At 45.5% G+C, this 22477-nt stretch overlaps 1 protein-coding gene across 1 annotated transcript in view; it reads right to left on the bottom strand.

The window, feature by feature from the left end:
- The window catches only part of MCF2L2 (MCF.2 cell line derived transforming sequence-like 2), a 217629-nt gene that overhangs the window by 1377 nt on the left and 193775 nt on the right, over positions 1-22477 (bottom strand). The window contains exons 26-29 of the mRNA XM_027122468.1: positions 14025-14058; positions 12579-12676; positions 518-606; positions 40-143 (exon numbers count right to left, since the gene is read on the bottom strand). Coding sequence (XP_026978269.1) covers positions 40-143; positions 518-606; positions 12579-12676; positions 14025-14058 — 325 coding nt within the window. The remainder of the gene's footprint in view (positions 1-39; positions 144-517; positions 607-12578; positions 12677-14024; positions 14059-22477) is intronic.

The following is a 22477-nucleotide window of genomic DNA, read 5'->3' as shown; positions in this document are numbered from 1 at the left end:
TAACAAGTTCGCTTACTTTTCTTTCCGTTTCACACTCACGTGTCCTCTTCGCCGCCCTCTTTCTCTCCCTGGATGCTTTCTCCCGTTTCCTGAACAGACTTGGAGGTTTCATAACTGTCGTCCAAGTGGCAAAGCCCCGACAGCTGGAAGGGAAGAGACAGGGGTGTAATGTTGCGGTTGGGTGGGGGGCGGGTCCGGTCCACACGGCGATTCCCGCTGGCAGGGCGGGGCCGCCCCAGCTTTCCTATGGGGCCACGCAGGTCCTCAGCAAGAGACCCTAATTTTGGCCAGAAACCAGGGGATCGCTAAGGAGCCAGGGATGCGGGGCCTGCTGGGCTGGGGGTCTGAGCCACTTTGCAGATCCAGTGACCTCAGCTTCCTGGATTAGACCGAGTCCTTAATGGGTGAGAATCATGTAAAGGAGGGAGAGGGAAGGAGGAGAGGAAGAGGGGGCAGGAGAAGCTGATGAACAGGAATGAGGGAAAATATGAAAGAGGTAAGAAGGAAAGAAATTTACACTCAGAGCACTGCTCTCCTTTTCCGTATCTTCTGCACCTTCACAATTGTCAAAGGTTTCCATGGAGATAAACTCCCTGCTGGAGCAACCTTGGGGAAAGAAAAGGAAGAATTTGGCTGGCCGTGGGGAAGAGGGCATGGGAGGACAGGCCACGCAGCCTATGGCAGGATGGAATGGGCAGTACCGGTCTCCAGGAACCCATTCTCGCCATCTCTCCCTCCTCTCCCAGGACTGCACTGCTTCACCTGGGCCGGGAGGAGGGGCCCTGTGATCTCCAGGTTCCCTTTTCCAGCTCAAAATTCTGTAACTGTGAGAAGACATGTCCACATGGTGTTCACAGTCCTACCTCCTTGTCCTCCAAGAAAAGTCATTGTCTTTTTGTGCTTGACGACCTTCCTGCCTTCCCTCCTTCCCGCCCTCCTTTCTTCCTTCCCTCCTTCTCTCCCCTGATTACTGCCCATTTCCCATTTCCTTGGCAGCCTCTGCCAAAAGTCACTGCTCTCCCCGTGGGAAAATCAGAGGGAGAGGAAGTACATCCTGCCTCTCTTGCCACTGAATGATTAACTTACCAATTAGCCACACCATTGTGCACCTGTTCTGTGCCAGGGCTGTTAAAGACACTGGGGAGGAACAGAAAATCCCACCAAATACTGAGCCTGCTGTATGTCTGCTGGGATGTCAGGCATTTGTCAAAAGTTAAGCCTCACACAACTGTAAGGACCTTAGCCCTTGGCCTGTAAACACTGCAGTCGAAATCTACACATTTATACTTTTTTTTTTTTTTTTTTGGTGCCGTGCCAATCAGCTTGTGGGATCTTAGTTCCCCGACCAGAGACTGAACCCAGAGATTGAACCCAGGCCCTCGCAGTGAGAGCGTGGAGTCCTAACCACTGGACCGCCGGGGAATTCCCTACACATTACTACTCTAAAGACGGGATCTCTGTCCCCACAATTCTCCCAAGTCAGCTTAGGGAGGCGAGCATCTGCAGAAAGATCTTGATCTGAGGGAGCCCCAGGTTGAGCGTCAGCTGAGTCCAGTCCATCCCGCAGGAATCTGAGCACAGGAGAGTTTCAGTTTCGGTGAGAATTCAGGGGGAGGGGCCTTGTGGGGGCGCAGGTGCAAGCGGAAGTAGCCTGCAGTTGGGGTTGGGGGGCACAGTATCTCCGGGAGCAGGCATCCAGCAAGAGGGAGCTCCCGACCTGCCGCCCAGAGGCCCCCCCAGCTGCGCTCGGGGCATGGGGTACTCCCCGGAGCAGGGCCGTGAGGGCTGTGCGAGCACGACAGGGAGCCGCCGGGCAGCCGCTTCCTGGAGGCCTCCAGAGACGCCGCGGGACGTCGCAGGGGCAAAGCCTGGTTTAACTCCTGCTCCCGGGACGTGGTGGGGCGAGCGGAGGGAGCGCGGAGGCGAAAGTGGCTCTGGGAGGCGCTTCCCACCGCCCTCCTCCAGGTGTAACTGCGGGGCACCCGCGGTAACCCCCAGAGACGCCTCTTTAGGGCGGCCATCCCGCGTGGGTCCCCTTGGACCAGGAGCAGACAGTGAGGACGGAGGGATGGCGGTCTTGCTGGAAAGCTCTTAGGGAGGAACAGAGCAGGAGCGGTCGCGTCCTTGACCAGCCCCTGCGTGGATAGAAGAGCTGCGTCTGCAGGGGCCGTGGCCTCAGTGCCCCAGGCAATGCCGGGTGCCAGGGGCCCCAGAGCCGCCCGCTGGGAGGAGCCCGGGGTGGTAGCGGGGCTGGGCGGCAACCTGGGAACTGAAAGACGTGAGGATGAGGTCCAGACATTCCTCGAGGTAAGTGAAATGATGAGCTGGTGCCAGGGCTGCTTTCCCCTCTCTCCTGTGGACCCTGAGGGCTGGGGAGTGTGCGAGGGCCTCAGCCGGGCACAGGGCTGGCACAGAGGGGCCCTCGCACATTTGGCCACGCGTTGACTGCATTATTTCAGGGTCATCCAGGCCATCATCCCCTGCCTCCAGGTATGGATTTGCCTGGGCTGGCAAGAGGACCAATCCTCCGAGCACAGTCAAGACCCAGACGCCACCTCCCTGCTGGGGCCGGCGGTGCACATGGGCTCCTCGGCTCCTGGTACCACAGGTGAGGGTGGGGGCCGCCTGGGGCCCCACAGGCCTCCAGTTTAGTCTAGGGCAGGGTTTTCCATACTCCTTAGAGTGTGACCCAGGGATGGGCAAATTTTACATCCCAACGCAGTGTACACACAGAAATACATTCACAGAATTAAAACCAACGTTTGTGGAACCATATTGTGCTTACGGTGTGTGATGTCCTCATCTATTCTGTTCTTTCTAGTCTATTCGTTTGTTCTGTTCTTTTATTCTGTTCTATTCTATCCTGGAGACAGAGGAGGAGAGGGGCTGTGGGAGGCGGCGGGGTCACCCACAGTCTCCTCACAGGACCCTTCGAGGGAGAGTTTCTTCTGAGGCAAACTGCATCTGCCCTGGGTGAGCCCTCGTGTGTCTCCCCCATGGGCCCCGGGCTCTTGGCAGCAGAGACAATACCCTGTTCACCCAGTATCCCTCGTGGCTCCTGGAAGAAACCCAGAATTCTTAGAACCCGCAAGTCTTGGAGAACATCCCTCAGTCAAAGCCCCCCAGTTGTGCAGGGGAGGAAAGTGCAGCTCACGGCAGTCTTTTGCTGTATCTTTGTCATTTCCATATTTAATCCCTGCCTCCTGGATTCACTGGCCATGGGCTCTGTGGTACTAAAATCTTAGGTACTAAGTCTTAGGTTTATGGAGGTGGCAGCACTGAGGGGACCCCAGATTCTGGGTCTGGCAGGTCACAGGCACCTGAGTGAATGAGAGGCCCATTGCCTGGGGTAGGAGCAGGAGCTTTGGAGTCAGTCAGACCTGAGTGCAGTTTTGACTTTGTGTCTCACTCACTGGCTGTGTGATCTTGGGTAAGCCACTTAACCTCTCTGAGCATCAGTTTCCTTGTTTCTAGAATGGGGATAATAATATCTATTTTGCAGTGTTGATGTAATGATTAGCAAAAATGTTTGTAAAGTAAAATGGAATTTAATAAATAACACTCATTATTATTATTGTTAATAGTAATTATGATAATACTAAAGAGCAGTTCTCAGAACCGCTCTGGGAACGCCAAGTGTGCTATTATTACTCACATTTTGGGGATATTTGTCTGCCATTTTCTTCATCCTCATAAACATCTGGGGGAGGAAACATTATAAAGTTAAAAAATGACTTTAACGGGAAGCAGAGTGCACACACAAACGTGCACACACACACACACACACAGCAGAAAAACCGAACTGAACATACAGACCCTTGACAAATAGTTAATTTGATTACAGCAAAACTTCGAGTGATAGTTGCATTCTTGGAAAATGAGCAGAATGACCCTGGTACCAGCCCAAGGTCCAGCAGTGTGTTGGGAAGGTATACCCTGAGTCTCTGGGGCATTCCCAGTCCATGTAGAGAATAAGCGTAGAGTGTTGGTGGAGAAGGACAGGAAAAATAGGAAAGGTGGGCCATGAAAATTCGTGTTGATGACAGGGTGTATTCTCTTTTTCCTCAGTGGATAATCTTCATAGCATACACCACATAAATCCTAAAATATTTAGGGAATTTAGTTTCAGTTAGCACCTAGTGTTTAAAATCCTGATCTTTTTTTGTTTAAAAAATGAAATTTAGGGACTTCCATGGTGGCGCAGTGGTGAAGAATCTGCCTGCCAATGCAGGGGACACGGGTTCTAGCCCTGGTCCGGGAAGATCCCACATGCCACGGAACAACTAAGCCTATGCGCCACAACTATTGAGCCTGTGCTCTAGAGTCCACGAGCCACAACTACTGAGCCCACGTGCCACAACTACTGAAGCCCACGCACCTAGAGCCCATGCTCCGCAACAAGAGAAGCCACCACAACTAGAGAAAGCCTGCGTGCAGCAACGAAGACCCAAGTGCAGCCATAAATAAATAAATAAATAAATAAATATATTTTAAAAATGAAATTTATTAACACGTGAGCCCATTAGTGAGTTTAAATTATCCTCTTCAGAATACATGTTTCTGGTAAACTATAGACTTTGAAGATAAAATTGTGGGTTTTCCCTTGCTGTCCACTAGGTGGCACAAAGGGACAACTGTAGATCCTGCTAGTTCAGAGACAGCTCTTAGCCCATAGATTTCAAAGGGGCAAACTATTTCTATTTTCTTTCAAACTAGAGTTTCCTTTGTTCCCCTTTTCCTTTAAAAGAACTATCTCTATTATATGAACTAAAGTACATCATTTTCACCTGGGGTTGGGGGAATGGAGAAGTAATGCGTTAAGCCCCTGGGGCTTTCCTTCCCTTCCCTGGAGGAACAGACATGGGTAACTAGTTGCTATTTAATATGCTAGCAGCAATCTAGGCACCAGCCTAAGAACTTCATCTAATTCTCACAGCAAGACTATACAGTATTGTTTCCATTTTGTAAAATAATTAATGAAAAGAATTTAAGCACAAAGAAGTTAAGTAATTCATCCAGAAAGATGGAGCTGAAGTCTGTAAGCCCTCAGCGCTTTGGCCCTTAACTGTGTGCTATGCTGCTGAGCTCTTTCTCTGCCTTCTAGGAGTCAGCCAGTGGGCTCATGTTCTGCCTAATTCATCCCAGTAGCTCTCCAGGGCTCACGACAGGTGAGATCTCCAGGATGCTTCCACAGGTACTAGGCTGGATTAGGACCTTTTGCTTGGTGCCCCAGAGTGTAAACTTGGATGTCTAGGCTGGTCTATATTTGAAGTGTCCATTTCCTTTGCATACCTGTCTCTGGCCAAGAGGAAAGGAATTACTCCTAAACATTCAATTAATTGCTTTCAGATTCCACATATTCTCATAGCACTTTTTTTTTTTTTTAGTGCATTTTTTGTTGTCAAAGTCCCTGCCAGCTTCTAGAGCAGTCCGAGCTTGCCATCTTAGACTTTCAGGGCTGCTAGGAGCTGGGGTCAAAGAAACTTCACAACTGGGAAACTATCACCTAGCTCAGCAACCAGCTGCCCTCTGATGTGTCTAGCTGGTTTTAGCCAAAGCCTTGCCCATTTCATCAGAGATTTAATGAAAATTTTTCCATAAGACTAAAATATAAAGCCCCCCGGGCAAAGGAAACAGTTGTCACGCTTGAGGAAGTCATTGATCCTGATTATCATGAGGTGGTCAGGCTGCTACCTAATAGAGGCAGAGAAGAACGCATCCGGTGATCCACTGGGACGTCTCCCAGTGCATACTCCCCTGCCCTGCTGTAACTGTAAATGGGCAAGCAAAAGAACAATAGCTAGACAAGAGTCTGGGACACCCACTATGCATGCCACAAGCAGAAGTGCCAGATGAAGGGGAAGGGGATATAGAATGAGTGGGAGGGAGATGATGGCTTAAAGGTACAACCCAAGTGCAACTGCAGCAGCAGGTGGCAGACATAGATCTAAGTTAAGTAGGACACTTACTATGTCCACTGGTGGAAACGTCCCCCTTGGGAACCAAGACCTCCAGACCCACTGAGGCTGAAGTTGCAGGAATGGGAGGACAGATTCCCTATGTGGGTCACTAGTAGTGTGATAATGAATAAGGTCACAACTCATTCAACCTTTTGGCTCCCAGATTCATATTTTCTGCTTACTGGGGTCCTGGTGCCATAAAGTGGCCATTGGTTTAAGGTATATCCTGCATCCTAAGGTTAGCACCCCACCCCTCAGTCTCAGGTCCAAACTGCTGCTCACCCTTGCCTTCAAGAGGCTACTCCATGGCTCTATCAGGTCGGCAGCTTCTGAATATGTGGTAGGACCAGTGGGTTGGTCCTGTAGTCACATGCCCATGGCTGTTCCTCTTTTGCCACAGAGTGAGTCCCCCAATCAAAACAATGTTCTATCCTTGGACAGTGTTGCAGACTGAGGCACTGAAGGCAGGAAAGGCACAGGTGTCAATCCCATTCAGGGTGAATCACTGTACTTTCCAGCTTGGAGGATCTGATGAAATCAACTATTCTCTTCAAGGAACAGTATCCAGCTGAGGGCTCGGCATGGATCTCTGTGCTGGCAGGTTGGACAGTCAACAGTGGCAGTATCTAGATTGGTCTTGACGGCAGGGAGCCCATGCTGCTAGGCCCGTGCACAGCCTCCCATTCTGCTGCCAAAGCTTCTCCAAGTATGAGCCCATTGTGCACATACTGGGTTGCCAAGGAAGAAGCTGGCTGACACCTCCTGGCCAAGTCATCTAGTCAGCTTGGTTCTTTGGTAACTTCTCTGCAATGGATGTTCTCTGAGGGGCATTAAAGTGTAGCACAAAGATCCTTACATTTTGAGCTCGTGTCCATAGGTCTATGTGCCTCTTCCCTAGTCAGATTATGTTGTAATTTGATGCTGGTTATTGTTCTAGAAGGGGATTGGGAAGGGGGTGGGGATGTATCCCGAGGAGGGCAAGCATTGTCTTGTACAGTAAGTCCCCTACATACGAACGAGTTTCGTTCTGAGAGCGTGTTCATAAGTCCAATTTGTTCTTAAGTCCAACAAAGTTAGCCTAGGTACGCAACTAACACAATCGGCTATACAGTACTGTACTGTAATAGGTTTATAATACTTTCCATACAAACAATACATAAAAAACAAACACAAAAAATAAAACATTTTTAATCTTACGGTACAGTACCTTGAAAAGTACAGTAGTACAGCACAACAGCTGGCATACAGGGGCTGGCACTGAGTGAGCAGGCAAGAAGAGTTACTGACTGGATGGGGGAGAGGAGGTGGGGGATGGTAGAGCTGAAGGATCGTCAGCAATAGGAGACGGAGGGCGAGCTGCACTTTCAGTCATGCCTGACGTTGATGGCACAGGTTCTGGTTCCTTGCTGGATTCAGTTCCATCTACCCTCTTGAAAAAACAGGTCCAGTGATATCTGGGTAGTAGCTCTATTTTTCTCATCATAGGTGACACGGTAGCACTGGATTGCATTCTGAATGGTTGCTGCAATCTTCATGTACCATTCTACATTCGGACCCTTTGCCTCCAAAACTAACAGTGCCTCCTCAGATAAAGAAAATCTTGCCATTTCCTGCGTCGTGAATCTCTTCCGTTCTTCAGTTACTTCTTCTTCCTCTTGTCGCTCCACTCTCTCAATTATTTTCACTTTCGTTTCCATTGGTATCGCTTGGTGCTTCTTAGCAGTACCAACTACATCACCGCTGCTTTTACACTTGCTTCCAGACATCCTGGGCTTGAAATAAAGATACCGTACTACTGTACTGTACACAGTACTGTAAAGTACACAAAAGCACAACCACTTGTAGAGGATGCACGCATGTGACAATGTACGCCAGACACACGAACTAACGTGACTGGACACGCAAACGCACTTTTGCATCTTTGAAAGTTTGCAACTTGATTGTTTGTACGTAGGGGACTTACTGTATGTCTCATCTGAGACTTCTGCATAATCTTGCGGGGAGGAGAAGGGCCAATCTTTCAACAAGGGGGAGTGGGCCACTTCTGCCAGCCCAGGGGAACAAGGGCATGTACCCAGATATCCTCCAGTTTTAGGGTCCTATATCTTCCCTGTCAGGGCCTGACTTGCCTGCTTCATCTGTTGGCACTAGGGGCCCAAAATAATAAGGCAGCAGACTTGTCTAGGCTGAGAATTCATCCTTTTCTCAAGTACTGCCCTCTGCTGTAGGCGATGAGGGGCTGAACACTGGAAAGGAGGCCCTCTGATTCTCACACTGTGCTTTAAATTGGCGATTAATCTGAGGCTGTCACTTTCTTCACTCTCTTCAATGCATCAGTGGTGCTTAGCAATAACCACCCAGTTCCATGTTCCTGATAGTTAATATTTTCCCTAAACCTCTCAAATGCTAGAGACATTGCGCCAGCTGGTGCATCCCTGTCTGCCTGTATCTGATCCCAGGTCACCACCAGGGAATGTCTTAGCAATTGAACTGCTACATAGGCCAGGGACCAGCACTTCCAACACTCCATCTACCACTAGCAATGGAGTCCTCACTGCCATTTGGCCAGCAAGTGACCCAACACCAGAATCCCATCCTTTCTAGGACCTCTCTGGGTACTAACTGTCTTAGGTCAGGTTTCCCAGAAGCAGATTGTACAAGCGAGTTCAGGAGAAAGGGCTTTCAGTTGAAATGTGTAAGGCGATGAGGGCAGAAGACAGAGCAAGGAAGAAGCCAGGTGCAGACGAGGGTTCAGCCAAGGTCCAGCATCTGCCTGATCCCCTGAGAAATGCTGGAATATGGATGGCACCACGAGTGTCCCATCTGAGGTAGAAGGGCTGGCTTTTGTACCAGCCAGCCAAGCTGCCCTTGAGGGAGGCCAGAAGCTCTTAGGCATTTCTTGGCTGGATGACTCTGGTCAGCTGAAGATCGAAACTGACTGATAAAAAGGATCTGGATGAGGTCTCAACAACCTCTACTATACTACCATGTGTGGGCTTTTAATTTATTTATCTTATTTTTAGATTTTATTTTATTTTTTAAACATCTTTACTGGAGTATAATTGCTTTACAATGGTGTGTTAATTTCTGCTGTATAACAAAGTGAATCAGCTATACATATACATATAACCCCATACCCTCTCCCTCTTGCGTCTCCCTCCCACCCTCCCTATCCCACCCCTCGAGGTGGTCACAAAGCACCAAGCTGATCTCCCTGTGCTATGCAGCTACTTCCCACTAGCTATCTACTTTACATTTGGTAGTGTACATATGTCTATGCCACTCTCTCACTTCATCCCAGCTTACCCTTCCCCCTCCCCGTGTCCTCACGTCCATTCTCTACGTCTGCATCTTTATTCCTGTCCTGCCCCTAGGTTCATCAGAACCATTTTTTTTTTTGATTCCATACATATGTGTTAGCATATGGTATATGTTTTTCTCTTTCTGACTTACTTCACTCTGCATGACAGACTCTAGGTCCATCCACCTCACTACAAATAACTCAATTTCGTTTCTTTTTATGGCTGAGTAATATTCCATTGTATATATGTGCCACATCTTCTTTATCCATTCATCTGCCGATGGACACTTATGTTGCTTCCATGTCCTGGCTATTGTAAATAGTGCTGCAATGAACATTGTGGTACATGACTCTTTTTGAATTATGGTTTTCTCAAGGTATATGCCCAGTAGTGAGATTGCTGGGTCCTATGATAGTTCTATTTTTAGTTTTTTAAGGAACCTTTATACTGTTCTCCACAGTGGCTGTATCAATTTGCATTCCCACCAACAGCGCAAGAGGGTTCTCTTTTCTCCACACCCTCTCCAGCATTTACTGTTTGTAGATTTTAAAAATAAATTTATTTATTTTTGGCTGTGTTGGGTCTTCGTTTCTGTGTGAGGGCTTTCTCTAGTTGTGGCAAGCGGGGGCCACTCTTCATCGCGGTGCGCAGGCCTCTCACTATTGCGGCCTCTGTTGTTGCGGAGCACAGGCTCCAGACGCGCAGGCTCAGCAGTTGTGGCTCACGGGCCCAGTTGCTCCGCGGCATGTGGGATCTTCCCAGACCAGGGCTCGAACCCGTGTTCCCTGCATTGGCAGGCAGATTCTCAACCACTGCGCCACCAGGGAAGCCCCTGTTTGTAGATTTTTTGATGATGGTCATTCTGACCGGTGTGAGGTGATACCTCATTGTAGTTTTGATTTGCATTTCTCTAATGATTAATGATGTTGTACAGGTTTTGATAGATACATAATGTCATGCATCCACCATTATATCATACAGAATAGTTTCACTACCCTAAAAATCTCCTGTGCTCCACCTACTCATTTCCCATCCCCTACCCTTAACCCCTGTTAACTACTGATCTTTTTATTATCTCTATAGTTTTCTCTTTTCCAGAATGTCATATTTGAAATCATACAGTATGTAACCTTTTCAAATGGGCTTATTTCATTTAGCAATATGCATTTAAGTTTCCTCCATGTCTTTTTATGGCTTGATAGCTCATTTTCTTTTATTGCTGAATAATATCCCATTGTATGGATGTACTTCAGTTTGCAACTCATTTAGGTAAATACCGAGGAGTATGATCGCTGGACCATCTGGTAAGATTATCTTCAGCTTTGTGATAATCTGCCAAACTGTCTGTACTATTTTTTTTTTTTTTTTTTTTTTGCGGTATGCGGGCCTCTCACTGTTGTGGCCTCTCCCATTGTGGAGCACAGGCTCCGGACGCGCAGGCTCAGCAGCCATGGCTCACGGGCCCAGCCGCTCCGCGGCATGTGGGATCTTCCCGGACTGGGGCATGAACCTGTGTCCCCTGCATCGGCAGGAGAACTCTCAACCACTGTGCCACCAGGGAAGCCCGCAAAGGGTCTTTTAAAGGTCTCTTCAAGGGATTCTTGGAACATGAAAAAGGAGTTAGACACCTCAAGAACAAAACATATTTTATGATATAAGGTGGATAAGCCCAATATTCTAATAGTCCTTGATAATCTGAAGAGTCACTGTTAAGTGGGAAGCTAAGATATGACTTGATCAGAGACAGTATTGGGGGATAAAGCCAATTATTTAAGAGATGAAAATATTGTTTATCTTTTCTTAAAAACATTTTTCACAAGCCAATTACGTCTCCATAGGAAAACAAAACAAATATTTCATATCTCACAGAGATTCTGCTACATAAAGGAACAGGTCTTATCATGCAAAGAAAATTTAGGGACGTAATTCCTGAACTCTCACCAGCCACAATTTTTCTCAAGCCTTACTTTTCCTGGTCTGTACTAAGAAGAAAATAGGTAATTTTTCATTTTTCAAATATACAATTTTATAACACACATACACACCCTAATTGAGAATAACAGCCTTATTAAATGGCATTGCCTGAGTATTTGTTAACCAGTACTAAAAATTCAATTTCTTAATTAACTCTTATTGAGTTAAGAAATTCAATTTCTTAATTTTCATAATTTCATAAGAAATTATGAAAATTTCTTTAAAAAATTTTCCACATAATTAAGAAAATTTTGTCATATCCTGTCATACTTTGTCATAAAAAATTAATTTGTCATATCCTGCTCATTAGCATACAAGGCTCTAGAAGTCTGAAGAGGAAACATACACTAGTTAGCCTTGTGCTGGAGTAGGGGGTGGTCTGTGTACGTTTCCTTAATGACAAGGAATTTGTAGCTTATAGGTGCTCAATAAATGTATTTTGAACTGAAATTCCTTTCAGAGCCCTTTTCCAAATAAAGTGTATACCTGAAGACATACTACATGTCGCACCAAACTAATCACATGATAATCTAAAACCAAAGTCTCAAATACTAAATTCCCAATACTTTGATTATGGGCAGTGGTAAAAGCATAATCTTTTGGAAAAGATTATCTTTAAATAGTCAAGGAAAGATAAGATGACAACCAAAACAGCACATTCAAGCCCCATAAACACATAATCTATTATGTCATTAAAATAAAACACATAATCTATTATGTCATTAAAATACAAAATATAAAAACGCCTCCACATTTGTTTTTCTTTTTGAACCCACACCCAATTCTGCCTGCCAGAAAACTGACACACAAAGAAGTTAGAGCTGAAATCTTGCGAGGAAACCCCTGATCAAGTGCTGCTAACCTTTCCAGGAAAGCTTTGGGAGAAGATGAAGTCAATAAACCCTGGATAGAGCAAGAAATACAGTGCCACCATCCAGTGTCTTTATTCCAAAGCAGGGACATTCTGGCAATGCTCTTAGCCTACAACCATTTCCTTAAGAGGACAGCTCTTCCAAAGAGTAAGTTACTTCTCAATGTGAAACATTTGCCCTTCATTTTAATTCTGGCCTAACTGGATCTATGCAAATGAATAGCAGGAAGTTGATTTTATACCTTTCTTCTTACTCACATAATTAAGGAAGGGCTGAGAATCCAGCAATGTCTTCCTCAGCTTATAAGCAGCTGGTATCATAAAATTATAATACAGCACATTAAATGCTGTGATAGGATACTCCTTAAGGGAGTGGGTACAGAGACAAGGGAGACTCAGCTGTCCACCAGAGCCCTCACCCCTTGCCATCACCCCATTGCTTTCATGCCCCACTCTCCCATCGGATCCTACCTTTAATCTGACATGTGCTAGGGACTGAGACTTCCTTGCTACTGGTAGCTCTTTCCATATTTTCAATCCAGGGTGCAAATTCCACTTCATTGCCTTTGTTTTAGAGAAATATACATGACCTCACTACACTAGTTCTGTACTAGTTGAAGTGGAGCTGGCTCACACCAGATTATCCCCAGCTAAAGCCTTATGGACCTGCTTCCTCCTCCTTCTCTACCTGTGGTATAGAATTGCCCCAGCTCTCTGGTGACATTCAGCAAAGGAATGTTCAAGGGATACCACCTGCTGGATCATATAGTTAACATCTGACTGGCTGCAAATCTGAGGTGAGGAGATGGAATCCCCTTTCATTGTCTCAAAAGCTGTTTCAAGTGCTCAACAAATAAGCACTTGCTAGGCACTGGAGGTCTGAGATGAATAGGATGTGCCCTGAGCTAAACCTCATCACCTCCTAGCTCTGCTTGCAGAGTGGTCTGCTAGCCTGATGTGATTATTCAACCAGTTTTTTAATTTGTTTATTCACTAAATATTTACTGACCACTTACATGAGTGCCAGGCCCTTGTATAATATGAGGCCCGTGGGAAGCTAAAACTAATAAGACAACCTCTATGCCCTAGAGGAAATTCACGGTCTAATGGGGAGGAAAACTTAAACACATCATAAAATTATAATACAGCACATTAAATGCTGTGATAGGGTACTCCTTAAGGGAGTGGGTACAGAGAGGAGGGAGATTCAGCTGTCCACCAGAGCCCTCACCCCTTGCCATCACTATCATCTCTTTGTTTTAGGGCCTGGGCTGCCTCTATTAGGAACAGGCCAAATGAGCCTAAAAAACTAAGCAGGCTGTACCTGAACTGGATCACAGGCTACGGGTTTATTCAACAAGCATTTACTGGGTACATCCTGAGTGCCTTGGAGGGGGAGAGGAATCAGAGATGGAGAGTTTCTCAGTGGGCAGGAATAGATGGGGTAAGAAGCACCAGTGAGAACTGAACCTGAAAGAAGTGTGAGTGTATATTCCTCCAGACAGGGAGGAATGAAGAGAGGACGAACGAGGATCAGGAGAGTTCCGGATGCAATGAGGGAAGCTGAACCAGTTAACATGCAAAGTGGGAGGCAGGATGAAAATAGGAGTAGAATTGGAGGTCCTCAGAGGAAAGTTCCAGAAAACAGCCAGAAGCAAAGGCATTTACGGGAAGTTTCAAAACGGCAGGTATGACTCAACTGCAACTCAGCAAGCCAGCGTTAGGAAAGGTACCCTAGGCTGGCAGTGGGGTCAGGGAGCTAATATATTTTAATTAGAAAAATTAAATTAAAATTTAATTGGAAATCCCTTGTAATAAGCTAAGTGTTGAAGAAAATCAATGAAAGCAATGATGTAGAATCAACAGGAACTATCTGCAACATCTGACGCTTGTTAAAAAAAAAAAATCAGTACACACCTAGTGCTTCCTTCAAACTGTATATTCCCTTGGCCTGAAATGAAAAAAACAGAAACAAAAAGCCGCAGCACTCTCAAATGTAAGCCAGTTTGAATAGATTTTACATATTGATTTTATACACATGTACACGCACAGAATACTATAAAAACTGATGAAAGTGTGTAGATCTTGGTCTTATTTTCTTAGTAATTTGGTAAACCTCTCAGCAGTCCTGGCTCACTTGGCCTTGGCAACCCCTCCCACTTCTCTGCCCATCCTGCTGCGTCCCGTGTGCCTTGATTCTCAGTCCATCCACGTTTCCACAGTTAGCTCCATTAGCACTGAATTAAGAAATAAACAATGGGCCCATTAAATGCTCACTTTTTCCACCGGAGCCCAAGTTACACGGCTTGGTAAGGGAAACATCACGCATTTCTGGGACAGGATGAGAATCACCTTCTTTGTTCGGGTGTTGTCCCAGCTGTGAGAACAGCACCAGGTCTCAACCTCCAGTGTCCCTCACCGCCTGCACCTGCATTAAACCCAAACTGATACTCGAGGCTTACCTCCTTCTCTCTCAACCTCATTTCCTTCCACTCTACCCATGAACCTCTCAAGCCAGGCTCCAAGTCATCACTGAACATGCTCCCTTGGTGGAAGCTCTGTGATTTCAAAGATTCATGGGTCCACCGTTTTTGTTGGTTTTTTTTTTTTGCGGTACGCAGGCCTCTCACTGTTGTGGCCTCTCCCATTGCGGAGCACAGGCTCTGGACGCGCAGGCTCAGCGGCCATGGCTCACAGACCCAGCCGCTCCGCGGCATGTGGGATCTTCCCGGACCGGGGCACGAACCCATGTCCGCTGCATCGGCAGGCGGACTCTCAATCACTGCGCCACCAGGGAAGTCCCGTGGGTCCACCTTTATTACCCATGTGATGGCACGAGTTGCCCAGTTGCTAGGATGGGCCTGCGGCCGGGAGCACGATGCCTTGTACCACAAAGGGGCTTTGCCTTGTACCACGCACCGTGCTGCCCCTGCGAAGCCGCCTGCCGCCAGAGCCCCTGCCCGGTGAGCCTGATCTCCCAGTGTCCCTAGGCCTCCCTGTCACACAGGGTCAGGCCACACAGGAGGAGGTTGTCCCAAACCACAGAGCCAGCCGCCCTCCTTGACTTGCGCCGCCGCGTCCCACGCGTCGGGTTACGCTCTTCTCTTCCCAGCCCAGAGCCTCTCTGACTCTGTAACTCCCTCTGGGCACAGGCCCCTTCTGCCTGGCTGTCTCCAGAGGCCCTGTCTCCACACCCTCAGCAGCTCCCAGGGCCCGTCCTGTCGCCTTAGAGGCCCTCGTCGCTGGGGGCCCGGAGTTATCGTGCCCAGCAGTCCCGGTGGTTGAAGGTGGGGTCGGGCGGTGTAGGAATGAACTGGGGTGATGATGCGTAGGTGTCAGAGCCGTGTGAGTGCTGGGCAGGGGTGAGGTCCTGATGTTCCTGATCTGGCAGCCTCTGAAACCTCCCTCCCCTGTTGCCTGATGCCCCTGCGTCTGTGTTCGGCCCTGGAGTCTCATCTCTCGGGGACCAGCCCAAGGCCCCACTCCTACTCACTCACCCACAGGGCACGGAGGCCCCTCTGAATTCCTAGAGCCCTTGCTGTGGGCATCACTCGCAGTGACATTTCATCAGACCCTGCTTGGGGAGCCAGGCTCAGGAGACCTGGTCCTGCTGCAGGAAGGCTGTGTGAAATTGACCCTCAGTTGGCCTGCCTGTGAAAGGAAGGGGCTGGGACCACACCTCTGGGCCGATCTTTCAGTTCAGCTTTTTTTTTTAAATCTAAACTGCTTGCTAGCGTTCTGGTTCTGCTTCTTATTTATATTTTACATTCCTGTCACAACCTAGAGCACACAGTGCTAGGACTTGAGGAAGACTTAAGAAATGTGTTTCTGAATTATTAACTGAATAAATGCCATGACCTCACAACAAACGTGTTTTTCTGTGGGGCAGGGAAGGGCAGGGTGATCTAGTTAAAAATCTAGATTGTAGATTAAGCTCAATATTGTTAAGATGTCACTTCACCAAATTGATCTGTAGATTTTACACAATCCCAATCAAGATCCCAGCAAGCTTTCTTATAGAAATCGACAAGCTGATTCTAAACATATATACAGAAATGTAAAGGATATAGAAGAGCCAAAACAACTTTAAAAAGGAAAAACAATGTCAAAGGACTCAAATGATCTGATTTTAAGACATTATAAAGCTACAGTAATCAAGATAGTAAGGTACTGATGTCAAGACAGATAAATAGATCAATTAAACAGAATACAGCAGCCAGCAATAGATGCACTTATATAAAGAGTCAATTGGTGGAAGAAGAGTCTTTTCAACAATGGTAGTAGAACAACAATTAATGTGCACAAAATTGAACTCTGATTGACACTTCATACCATACACCATAAAACCCCCTCAGAATAGATCAGAGACCTAAATGTAAAACTTAAACTATAAACCATCTAGGAGAAAACATAGGAGAAAATCTTTGTGACCTTTAGCCAAATATTTCTCAGGCACAACACCAACAGTATGATCCATAATTTTTTAAAAATTGTATTTCATAAAACTTAAAATCTTCTGCCCTTAAAAAGGTACTCTTAAGAGAATGAAAAGCTAAGCTACATACGGAAAGACAATATTTGAAAAGTATATATCCAATAAAGGACTTGTACTTAGAATGTATTAAAAAAAAACTCTCAAAACTAAATAATAAGAAAATAAGGAGATACACGTGTGATACAGAAGCACATAAAAAGACACTCAACCATTAATCAAAACAAATTAAAACCTCAGTAACATGCCACTACATACCTATTAGAAGGCTTAAAATTAAAAAAGACTGACAATACCAAGTGCTGGCGAGGGTGTGGAGCAAGTGGAACTTTCATACACTGCTGTGGGAGTATAAGATGGTATAACCACACTGGAAAATAGCGTAGCCATTTCTTAAAAAATTAATCATGCACCTGCCATCTGGCCTAACCATTACACTCTTAAGTATTTACCCAAGAGAAGTGAAAACCTAAGTCCATGAGAAGATTTGTACTCAAATGTTCATAGCAGCATTATCCAGAATAGCCTCCTCAGAAGTGGAAAGAAAACAAATGTTCATTAACAGGTAAATGGATACGTAAACTAGGGTATAGCCAAACAATGGAATGCTACACAGCAATTAAAAGGAATGCACTATTGCTACACAAAGCAACATAAATGCATCTCAAAATAATTATGCTGGGACTTCCCTGGTGGCGCAGTGGTTAAGAATGCGCTTGCCGATGCAGAGGGGAAATGGGTTCGAGACCTGGTCTGGGAATATTCCACATGCCGCGGAGCAACGAAGCCCATGCACCACAACTACTGAGCCTGAGCTCTAGAGCCCACGTGCCACAACTACTGAAGTCCGTGCACCTAGAGCCTGTGCTCCACAACAAGAGAAGCTACTGCAATGAGAAGCCCGTGCACCACAACAAAGGGTGTTCACTGCAACTAGAGAAAGCCCGCGTGCAGCCACAAAGACCCAACGCAGCCAAAAATAAATTAAAAAAAAAAAAAAAAAGCTAGGTGAGAGAAACTAGGCCAAAAAATGTACATGCTATATATTTTCTTTATGGAATTTTAGAAAAATCAAAGTAATCTATAGCAATAGAAATGAGATCAGTAATCACCTGGAGAGCTGTAGGGGGGTAAGAGAGGGGCAAGAGAAAGGTAATAAAAAGAGACATGAGGAAAATTTTGGGGGTGAAAGAAGTGTTCATTATCTTGATTGTGTGATGCTTTCACAGGTATGTACATATGTCAAAATTTATCAAATTGTATACTTTAAATATGTGCAATTTATTATGTCAATTATACCTCAATAAAGCTGTATTTTTTTTCAATAAAACTGTTTTAAAAATTGTAGTTTGGGCTTCCCTGGTGGCGCAGTGGTTGAGAGTCTGCCTGCCGATGCAGAGGACACGGGTTTGTGCCCCGGTCCGGGAAGATCCCACATGCCATGAGCGGCTGGGCCCGTGAGCCATGGCTGCTGAGCCTGCGCATCCGGAGCCTGTGCTCCACAACGGGAGAGGCCACAGCAGTGAGAGGCCCGCGTACCGCAAAAAAAAGAAAAAAAAAAAAATTGTAGTTTAAGGCCTCTGCCCAGAAACTTTAATAAGCTACAATGCATATTCTCAGGTATAAGCCCTAGCTATCCTAATTCTACAGTTCTAGACTAGGACCCAGAAATATGCATTTGACCCAAGCTCTTCAAGTAATTCCACTGCAGGCTGTCCCTAAACCACCCTTTGTGAAACACTGGTCTAGGGAGTAAGGATTTCTAGAACAATATTGTTATTAGAATGTTTGTTTCTGGGGAAAATAAGTAACTTTTTCTACTAGGGTTGTTACATGTTTCTGTACTATGCCCCCAGAGCACGCATATTCCATTACCATAACACATATTTAGCATACTATTAATAGTTCAAAAACAAAATTAAATCATAGTTTTTTTCCAATCTTACCTTTATATAAATTAAAATTAACTACATGATCTTGTTACCATTTCCTGGCAGAGGCCTACAGTGTAAATCAAGAAATTAGGCCACTTGATTGTAACTGAAAACCAATGTGGTGGTTTTTCCAATCACATTTCTTATCTTTCTCTTCATCTTTCGACGCACACCCACCCTCACATCCTCCTGACTAGTTCATGATCAGAGAAGACACAGAAAGAGCGTGAAATGATTTCATTCCTGCTAAGTCTCTGAAGACAAAGTTATCTTTTCACACTTACATAATTTTTCTTAGTAAACAACAAAAATCGTTGCCAGTATAAATGATAGGAGATAGGTTTTCCACATGAGACTAGCATCTCTTAACCCTAGCAACATTACCCGAAGGAAATATTAGAACTCAATTGATGAAGCTTGTTGTGGATTTTCCTATCTAATATCACTTGAGAAGACAAATGTGAAAGGGTAAAGCCTACTCAGAGATGATTTTTAATGATTAAAGGGAATACAGTGAGTGACATCTGTGAAAATGGTGCAGGGAAAAAAAAAGCCCTCCAAAAATTCTCTCCTCAATGAAAGCATGGAAAAAACTGATAAAAATAGTCAGACACAATATTTTCAGAATGCTGGAAATTAAACAAAGGCAATCAGGAGAGCATTAATTCAAGAAGAATGGATGAATCTCAGTATGACCAGTGAGCTCTGTGGTGTCTTAGTTGCCCTAGTCCCATCTCACCCCTTCTTCTTGGTGGTGGCCTTGGAAGCCAACAGCCTGCAATCATGGTGAAAATTAGCAAGCTGGCACCTGTAGGAAGGGACAGAACAGGGTTGGAGCTCCTTCAAAGTCTCATTCCCAGTAGACTGTCATTATTTGAGTTGTCTGGGGATTCCCTAGAATATCCTACTTGCAAGCCTGTCTTTATTAACCCAACTAAGAGCTTGCTCAGTGTGAAAAGCCTTTTCTGCAGGGGCATTTGTAGAAAATGTCCAGGGTGATTGTTTAACTTCTTGGCTGCTTGAGGCACTGGATATCAGCTGGGGCAAAAATAGGCTAATCAAAAAGTTTAAAAGGAAAAACTTAAGAATAAGATACCCATAGTGGTTAGAATAAGATATCCATAGTGGTTTTGAAAAACTCCAAATAGTCCTGAGAATCTAGAAGTCCATGGTGCACATGACCAGGAAAAATCTTAGCAGGGCTTATGCTCTCACCTTGGCTGATCTTGAGGCTCTGCACAAACAGGAATTGAAGGCTAACGTGGAATTGTCACCTGTCTGGCTGAATATTGAAGGTGTGCTTCAGAATCCACGTAGAGGGACTTCCCTGGTGGTGCAGTGATTAAGAATCTGTCTGCCAATGCAGGGGACATGGGTTCGAGCCCTGGTCTGGGAAGATCCCACATGCTGCAGAGCAACTAAGCCCGTGTGCCACAACTACTGAACCTGAGCTCTAGAGCCCACGAGCCACAACTACTGAGCCCGTGTGCCACAACTACTGAAGCCCACACACCGAGAGCCCATGCTCCGCAACAAGAGAAGCCACCACAATGAGAAGCCTGCACACTGCAATGAAGAGTAGCCCCCACTTGCCGCAACTAGAGAAAGCCCGTGTGCAACAATGGAGACCCAATGCAGCCAAAAAATAAAATATAAATAAATAAATAAACTTATAAAAAACAAAAATCCACAGAGCCCCTTGGCAAAGACTGGAATGCTTGTTGGTTTCAGGTGTTTAAGGAAATCTCTGTCCAGTCATGAACCAAGCAGAGACTTCAGTGGCTACACATGACCACGAATACAGATTTTATAGAATTGTTTCAGAAAAGTCAGTAAGTAAACAAACAAAAACAACAACAACAAATAGCAACAATAGCAAACACTGGAGATGGAGGAGAATCTGATTTCCAGGGTTGCCACATTATGTTATTTTAAATGTCCAGTTTTCAAAGAAAAATTATGACATGTGCAGAGAAACAAGAAAGTATAGCCCATACACAGAAAAAAAAGCAGTCAATAGAAACTGTCCCCGAGGAAGCCAAGATATTGCACTTCTTAGACCAAGGCTTTAAACCAGCTTTAAAAAAAAGTTTAGAATGAAAGGAAACCATACATAAAGAACTGAAGAAAAGTATGAAAACAAAATCTCATCAAATAGAGAATATAAATAGAGAGAAATTATATTTAAAAAGGGCCAAATAGATGTTTGGGGTTGAAAAGTATAATAACTGAAATGAAAAATTCACTAGAGTGCCTCAATAGCAGATTTGAGCAGGCAGGAGAAAGAATCAGAGAACTCAGATATGGGTCAATTGAAACTATCCAATTTGAGGAAAAGAAAGAAAAAGAATGAAAAAAAAATGAACAGAGACTTAAAGACCTACAGGACACCAACAAGCATATCAACATACCAAGTATATCAAGCATAATGGAAATGCCAGAGGAAAGAAAAAAGGGACTGAAAGAATACTTAAAGAAAGAATGGGCAAAGACTTCCAGACTTTGATGAAAAATGCTAATCTATATATCCAAGATGATCTACAAACTCCAAGAAATAAAAACTCAGAGACCCAAACCTATACTGTCAAAATTGTCAAAAGACAAAGAAAGGAGAGACAGCCAAGATGGCAGAGTAGGAAGACTGTAAGCTCACCTCCTTTCATGGCCACACCAAAATTAAAACTATTTACAGAGCAACTATTGATGAGAACCACCTGAAGATTAGCAGAAAAGATTTTCCACCACGAAAGATATAAAGAAGGAATCACAATGAGATGGGTAGGAGGGGCAGAGAAGCAGTATAGTCAAAAGCAGTGTAGGCAACCCACAAACGGGAGTATAATCACAATTGCATAAGTTTTCCTTAAGGAGCAAGAGGTACAAGTCCCATGTTGAGCACCCCAGCTCAGTGGTCCTGCACCGGGAAGATGAGCCCCCAGAGTGTCTGGCTTTGAAGGCCAGTGCGGATTACTTTCGGGAGAGTTAGAGGGCTCTAGGAAACAGAGGCTCTACTTTTAAAGAGCATGCACAAAATCTCACATGGTCCAAGACCCAGGGCAGAAGAAATAGTTTGAAAGGAGCCTGGGTCAGACCCACTTGATAATCTTGGAGAGCTTCCCAGAGAGGTAGGAGGCAACTGGGACTCCCCCTGGGAATATAGATGCCGGCAGCAGCCATCTTTAGGAGCTCATTCTACCATGATGACACTGGTGCTGGCAAGTGCCACTTCGGAATCCTCCCTCTAGATGATTAGTACTGGGACACAGCCCCACCCAGCAGCAGGCCTGATGCCCTAGGACCCCATGAGCCTCCAGCCATTCAGAGATCTAGCCCCACCCACCAGAAGGCCCGGGACCCAGACGCACTCACCAGTGGGCCGGCACTAGTCCTGGGAACCCCTGAGCTGCATAGCCAGTTATGCCAGGACCAAGCATTGCTTACCAGCAGGTAGGCAGCCTCCTCCAAGAGGCAGAGCCTTGCAGCCAACTGGGGTGGGGGCCAGCCCTGCTTACAAGTGTGCTTACAGTAGTCAGCCTCATCACAACAGAAGGGTCCACACAGCCCACATAGGAGGCAGCCCTAGAGCACATTGGTGACCAAAGAGAAGCGGGCTGTTGGGCCCCAAACAACATCTCCTACATAAGGCCACTTCTCTGACATTGGGAAACATAACTGACTTACCTAGAATATATAAAAATAAAAACAGAGAATTAGGCAAAATGAGGTGACAGAGGAATATGTTCCAAATGAAGGAACAAGATAAAACCCCATAAGAAATATTAAGGAATACTTATTACTTATCTACCCAATAAAGAGCTCAAGGTAATCATCATAAAATGCTCAATGAGCCCAAAAGAAAAATAGATGAACACAGAGAGAAATTTTTATAGAGTTAGAAAATGTAAAGAACCAAACAGAGCTGAAGAATACAATAATTAAAACAA

Source organism: Aethalodelphis obliquidens, unplaced genomic scaffold (genome assembly GCF_003676395.1).
Source record: "Aethalodelphis obliquidens isolate GAN/ISIS:26980383/991018 unplaced genomic scaffold, ASM367639v1 scaffold1, whole genome shotgun sequence".
Taxonomy (NCBI): domain Eukaryota; kingdom Metazoa; phylum Chordata; class Mammalia; order Artiodactyla; family Delphinidae; genus Aethalodelphis; species Aethalodelphis obliquidens.
This window is presented reverse-complemented; position numbering and strand designations above follow the sequence as displayed.